The 7543-nt window shown below is 34.2% G+C and overlaps 1 protein-coding gene across 11 annotated transcripts in view; it reads right to left on the bottom strand.

Annotated features, from left to right (window-relative positions):
• Positions 1-527: 527 nt before the first annotated feature.
• ZNF711 (zinc finger protein 711) overlaps positions 528-7543 on the bottom strand; it is a 28570-nt gene continuing 21554 nt past the window's right edge. For all 11 annotated transcript variants that reach the window (XM_025275996.2, XM_025275993.2, XM_044936577.1 and 8 more), the window contains 3 exons: positions 5457-5504; positions 3744-3887; positions 528-3175 (listed from right to left, as the gene is read on the bottom strand). In XM_025275996.2, the coding sequence (XP_025131781.1) occupies positions 1998-3175; positions 3744-3887; positions 5457-5504 (1370 nt within the window). In that variant the 3' untranslated portion in view covers positions 528-1997. The remainder of the gene's footprint in view (positions 3176-3743; positions 3888-5456; positions 5505-7543) is intronic.

Genomic DNA, 7543 nt, shown 5'->3' with positions numbered 1-7543 from the left:
CTATAAACATTAAAGTTTAAAGCATTGGTCTAACATGTAATGGCTTTTTCTCTTAGTGATCATTAAAGAATAATTAACCCAACTGACAAAGAGTCTTAAGCAACAGTGCTATATATCTAGGTACGTGAATTCTACTGAACATTGACTACTGTGTTCATTTGCAGAATTTTTCCCAAAGCCTTGATTTAATGAAGTATATTGGCCTATGGTAAACATAATTAGATTCATTTTTCAGGATCATGTTACTTAAGCAGGCCAAGAATTTTTAGTTTTCCCTATAATACTAAGTCTCAAGTCTTAAGATGAGCAACTTTAAAGCATTCCATCATGGTTTTAACAAAAAAATTTGAGGAATAATCATGCTATAGCCATCATAACTTTAAATTCCTAGCTCATGTTGTTAATGCACAAAATTGTATAAAACATTAAATTGCAGACAAAAAATGCCTAAGAACAATTTCAAGTAAAAAGTCTTTTAAGAATGGACATTATAACACAACTTTAAATAAACTCATAAAGCCTTTAAGTGCAATAAATGCTTTTTATTGTATGCTCATTTCAATGAGTAACATTTAGAAATAATAATCCCACATTAACAGTGACAATCTTATCTTACAGCGTGTACATCATTTACAACCACATGACACACAACTTTAGATTTTCCAAATTTAATATTCTGAATTAAGAAAGATAAAAAATTTATTCTCAAGGAACTGATTCTTACCTGGTGCAAAAACAGAAAGGTGAACATTATTTAAAACACAAAGCCACAATATAGCATGAAGTAAAATTACATTTTAATTATGCTGAACAGCTGAGTGTAAACATGAAGCAACTAAAACTTAAAAGTACACATCATATGCATTACATTTATGAACAGGATTTTCATTAAATTTCCCTAAACCAGCTTTTTATATTAAGCGCCATGTTGATTTGCAGCATGCTAACATAAAGTGTTGTTGAAAGGATGCATATTTTATACACTGTAAACTGAATATCCACCTCTAAGCTCTATTGGCAGCATAGTTTTTTGTTAAATACTGCATAAATACTGCCTCACATTGAAAATGTATGTTAATAATATGGTATATAGATTTTAAAAATCAAAATTTTCAATAATGGCATAAAATTGCACCTTTAAACATTAGAGCAAGTAAGACTGGAATAATCATACTTGCTATGACTGTCCTAAAAAAACTAAATATTTAAGAAAACTGTGTTCTCTCAATTTAATCTTAGTATCATTAAGAAATATAGTGCTAGCTTTGTTTGCAACATTACTGTTGCATGCATTTTAGAAAGCCACATTTGACTCAAATATACTTTTGTCATATATACCATACTGAATATCAATCAACTTGAACATCAGAAAAAAGGGGAACTTTAATATTTAGACTTCAGTACAGATGCTGTATTTTAAACATCCTATCCTGTAATAAAACCTTAGTAGCTCTGAAATCCTTCTAAATAGTATTGAATTAATCTAACCTGTTTTCCAGTGAAATTTCTTTCAATGAATACACAAAACTTTTGCCATTTCTGGAATTCAATTTCCAGGTACCATATAAAGATTCAGTGACTAAGTGACTGATGGATGATTGCATTTTATTTTTCCACCCCATTTATAAAACTGCATAAAAGTGAGGCTTGTTTGCCTTAATTAGATATGATCTTTGCAGAAAGATTTGTCTCTTGTATGATCAGCCAAATAAAGTGGTTGTCTTTGCTCTTCCCCTCGGTAGTTGAATTATGTTTATACCATTAAATAGACAATAAGGTTTTCTGCAACCATTCTATGGTGCTCCTTAAATTCTTTTAAGTAATTTCAAAGGGCTGAGATCCCCTCTCAATTCAAATACTTTAAGATCTTTAATAAAAAGAATGTAAATTTATAATTTAATATCAAGCTATGTAACCAGGTGAAACAGTTTGTGAAATTATCTTCCCATGTAGCATGTCATAGTTTCTAAATAGCTTCTTTCTTTATATTGATCTTATTATATAAGAGCCTCCTTGTGGTGCCTCATAATATGCTGATTTTTTTCTGATGGTCGTCGGAATCCCTTCTTGCAGAATTCACACCTGTGTGGATAGTCTTTTGTATGTATTGATATCACATGTCGTTTAAAGCCAGATGCATCTGTGGTGCTGTATTCACAATACTCACATTGGTAAATCTTCCTTCCACTGTGAGTCTTCATATGCTTTTTGAGCTCATTTTGTTGTCTGAACCCTCTTTTGCACCTTTTACACTTCAATGACTGATCCTTAGTATGAACTGAAAGGATATGACCACTAAGAATAAATGGATCTGATGTTTTAAAGTCACAGTGCCTACACTGATGAATCTTCCTACCCTTATGGATATCACTATGCTTTTTGAGCTCAGAAGGGCGATGGAAACCTTTATCACAGACCTCACATTTGTGAGGAAAATCCTTAGTGTGGACAGATATAATGTGCCGCTTAAGGTCACTTGAGTTGGTGCTCTTATGGTCACAATGAGGACACTGGTGTGTCTTATGTCCTTGAAACAAATCCAGATGGCGTTGAAGTTCTCTCTCATCACCAAATGCTTGGGGGCAATGCTCACATTTATATGGTAAATTGTTACCATGCTTAGACTTAATGTGAGTTTTCAAATTTGATTGATCTGCACACCTGAAGATACAATACTGACACTGATATGGCTTCTCACCAGTATGGGTTCTCATATGTTTCTTGAGTTCAGAAGGATGTCGAAAGCCCTTCCCACACTCAACACAAACATGAGGAAAATTCTTGCTGTGAACAGCCAGTAAATGTCGGTTTAACAGTCCTTGTTCCGCAGTTTCATAGTCACAGTATTTGCACTTGTGCATCTTCGGCTCCTTGTCTCTTAATATAAGTTTATTTGAACTCAGTGGACTTGCTTCTCTGTATCTTCGTGTGTATTCTGTAAATTCATGGGTTTTGTCAACTTTGTTTATAAGCTTATGGCTTTCTAAATGGTTATGGAAACTCACTTTCTTGTTAGTTGTAAAGTCACAATCTGTACACTGATATTTTTTTCTCATCAAATGATCAGGATGATTCTTCATGTGTCTTTTCAAGAATCCTCGGGATTTAAACTTTTTTGTGCAAATATGGCAAGGATACACTGTCAGGGGTTGTCCATCAGGGCCTATTATAACAGCTATATTAAAAAAAAAAAAAATGGAAGTTGTAACATTTGGCCAGACTGTTTTAAAAGGGTTTTACAACAAATGCAGCAAAATTAGCTGACATTCACAATGTGAGAACTATACTAGTGGAATAAAACCCTGTAAGACAAGATGTTGATTAAAAGCAATTTATAATAAAGTAAAGCTCCAGGAGTTAGTGATGGACAGAGAAGCCTGGTGTGCTGCAGTCCATGGTGTCGCAAAGTCAGACGTGACTGAGCGAATGAACTGAGCACACTAAAATATAACAAGCAGCACTCTACTATAGACCATTCATCTGCCAAAATGCTATATCACATGCACTTTGTAACAACCTGAAAATTCTCTTTTAAAAAACATCATCTGGGTAAAAAGCAAACAAGCACAGTTAAGTAACAGTAAAACATTTTTTAAAAAACCCATAGACTTAGATCAAACACAAGTATATGAAAGTAGGACTAACTACACTACAAACAACTGACTTATATTCTCAGGTTACAAAAAATACTACTGCATTTCAAGTAATTATAATATTCGTAAAGCAATGTATTAGTATTTTACCTGTTTGCCACTGCCTCGTTTCTCCCCTTCTCCTCTTCTTGGTTTTTTGTTTAAGTACTTTATTTGTATTAATGCTATCACAAATTTGAAGGTATTGTGCTGCTGTACTACTTCTGTTTTCTAATGTTGAGTCTAAAGTATTTCCTGAAAAAAAATCAATACACCATTAAACTATATATATTTATACTCTTTCCATTTTGATTAGATGAATTACTAGAGAAAACTTGGCATTCAGTTGCCACTGAAGTGCTAAATTTCATAAAGTACACTCATCTCTCAAGTGAATATGCAAAAATATGATACCGTATGAAATTAAAATATCCAGTTTATTCATCCTAAAGGAAAAAACTGATCAGGTAAATGAAACGTAAGAAACTGAATTTTATGACCATGAACAAAATCTTGACATCAGCTCAATTTTCTCACCAATGAAGGCTGATGAAATTAAAGAGATTTAGCAAAGAATTAATTTATACATGTCAGATAACCAATACAATCATGGTAACTGTGTAATACATGACAAACAACAACTTCTTGTATTTATGCTTCAAAATGGTTTACTTAATGCTAAAAGTAGTAAGATTGATTTTTTAAGAGTTAAGATAAATGTGACAGGCAATTTACCAAAATTTCAATGGAATCAATGTATACAAAATACTTAATATCAGTTCTCACAATCTCTTGTGTTATGCAATTTAGTTTAAAAACGTAGCCCAAGAAACTGTTTAGCTTAAATGCTATGATATGTATGTCTCTCATTAATTCACCTGAAATCTATATTTAAATTTAGAGAGTGAAAAACCTCCTAAGGTTAGAAACAAGATAGTCAGATACTTTATTCTCCCTGTGTAAGAAAATAAAAAGAATTATCAAGCATGGAATAAAAAACACTATATGAAGTATATTAAAACTAAAAAATACTTAAGCTGACACATGAGTTTTATGTAACATCTATATAAATCTACTGGCTGCACAGAAATTAAGAAAATAGTTCCATCCCAAGGAGAACATTAACAAGTGGTTGATATCATGGACAATTTTTACTTTCATGTCAGAAAAATTTCTATTTTATAATTTTTTCCATAGTAACCTTTTATGGCCCATGAAGTAAGTGGCCTGACATTTGTACCTTGAAAAAGAAATTTTTTTTTTTACTTTTTGGCCACATCATGTTGCATGTGGGAACTCAGTTCGCCAGTCAGGGATCAAACCTGCACCCCTGCAGTGGACACATGGAGTCTTAACCAGTGCACCTCAAGGGAAATCCTGAGGTAAATCTAAAATGAACTGCATTCACAGAATAACACACATTATGTCTCTAAATAAAATTCCTTAAAGAAATAAACTCTTTTTTTTTAATTTTATTTTATTTTTAAACCTGAAACACTGTATTAGTTTTGCCAAACATCAAAACGAATCCACCACAGGTATACATGTGCTCCCCATCCTGAACCCTCCTCCCTCCTCCCTCCCCACACCATCCCTCTGGGTCGTCCCAGTGCACCAGCCCCAAGCATCCAGTATCGTGCATTGAACCTGGACTGGCAACTCGTTTCATACATGATATTACACATGTTTCAATGCCATTCTCCGATATGACTAGGCAAATAAGAGTCTAATGGGTCTGTACACACAAACTAATAACTCTTTATCTACCAAGTAGTATACAAAACCAGCTACTTAACTTACATCTCACATATAATGCTCTCTCACCTGATGACTGACAATCTTCATACCTTCGAGAAACTCTTCTTTCATCTCCTTAAAAAAAAAAGAAAAATTAAAAACTGAGTATAACAATTATCAATGGATCACATCTACAAAATCTTACATCAATCACCATTCCTTGGATTAAACTTTTTGTTGTTGAGGTCTTCCACTCCCATAGATTAGATAATTTCACACACTGAAAGTAAGGGCTGCTTTGAGCATTCTTGGAACTACTAACTTACAGGAAAACCTTACTTTCTATATAAAACCTGAGTAGACATTCTATGAGGCCATCATCACCCTGATACCAAAACCAGACAAAGATACCACAAAAAAAAAAAGAAAATTACAGGCCAGTCACTGATGATGGGCTTCCCTGGTAGCTCAGCTGGTAAAAAATCCACCTGCAATGCAGGAGACCCCAGTCTGATTCCTGGGCTGGGAACATCCCCTGGAGAAGGGATAGGCTACCCACTCCAGTGTTCTTGGGCTTCCCTGGTGGCTTAGATGGTAAAGAATCTTCCTGCAATGTGGGAGACCTCAGTTCAATCCCTGGGTAGGGAAGATGCCCTGGAAGAGGGCATGGCAACATACTCCAGTATTCTTGCCTGGAGAATCCCCATGGCAGAGGAGCCTGGTGGGTACAATCCAAGGGTTTGCAAAGAGTCAGACACAACTGAGTGACTAAGCATGTCACTGATGAACATAGATGCAAAAATCCTCAACAAAATTCTAACAATCAGAATCCAAAAACATTTTAAAAGGATCATACATCACGATCAAGTGGGCTTGATCCCAGGGATGCAAGGATTCTTCAATATACCCAAATTAATGTGATATATATTATTAATAAATTGAAAGATAAAATCATATAATCATCTCTCAATAGATACAGAGAAAGCTTTTCACAAAAATCATCACCCATTTATGATAAAAACCCTCTAGAAAGTAGGTAAAGAAGGATCACACCTCAACATGATAAAGGCCATACATGACAAACCCACAGCAAATATTAATCTCAGCGGTGAAAAACTGAAAGCATTTCCTCTAAGACCAGGAACAAGACAAGGGTGCCTACTCTTGCCACTATTATTCAACATAGTTTTGGACGACCTAGCCACAGCAACCAGAGAAGAAAAAGAAATAAAAGGAATCTAGATTGGAAAAGAAGTAAAACTCTCACTGCTTGCTGATGACATGATATTATACATAGAAAACCCTAAAGATGTCACCAGAAAATACTAGAATTAACCAATGAATATAATAAAGTTGCAGGATATAAAATACACAAAAATCCCTTGTATTCCTATGTACTAATAATGAAAAATCAGGAGAAATTAATGAAACAAGCCCATTCACCACTACAACAAAAAGAATAAAATACTTAGAAACAGATCTGCCTAAAGAGACAAAAGACCTGTATGCAGAAAACTATTAATCGAAGATGACACAAACAGATGGAGAGATACAATGTGAAAATGATTATATTACCCTAAGTAATCTACAGATTCAATGTAATCCCTATCAAACTACCAATATATTTTTCACAAAACCAGAACAAACAATTTCACAATTTGCATGGAAGCACAAAAGACCCCAAATAGCCAAAGCAATATTGAAAAAGAAAAACAGCTGGAGGAATCAACCTTCCTGACTTCAGACTATACTACAAACCTACAGTCATCAAGATAGTATGGTACTGGCACAAAAACAGAAATATAGACCAATGGAACAAGATAGAAAGTCCAGAGATAAACCCATGCACGTATGGGCACCTTGTCTTTGACAAAGGAGGCAAGAATATTCAATGGAGAAAGGATAGTGTCTTTAATAAGTGGTGCTGGGAAAACCGGACAGCTACTTGGAATGAAACTACAATATTTCCTAACACCACACACAAAAATAAACTCAAAACGGATTAAAGACTTAAAAGGTAAGGCAAGAAACTATAAAACTCTTAGAGGAAAACATAGCAAGTACACTCTCGAATATAAATCACAGCAAGATCCTCTGTGATCTACCTCCAAGAGTAATGGAAATAAAAACAAAAATAAACAAATGGGACCTAATTAAACTTAAAAGCTCTTGCA

This window comes from Bubalus bubalis, chromosome X (genome assembly GCF_019923935.1).
Source record: "Bubalus bubalis isolate 160015118507 breed Murrah chromosome X, NDDB_SH_1, whole genome shotgun sequence".
In the NCBI taxonomy this organism is placed as follows: domain Eukaryota; kingdom Metazoa; phylum Chordata; class Mammalia; order Artiodactyla; family Bovidae; genus Bubalus; species Bubalus bubalis.
This window is presented reverse-complemented; position numbering and strand designations above follow the sequence as displayed.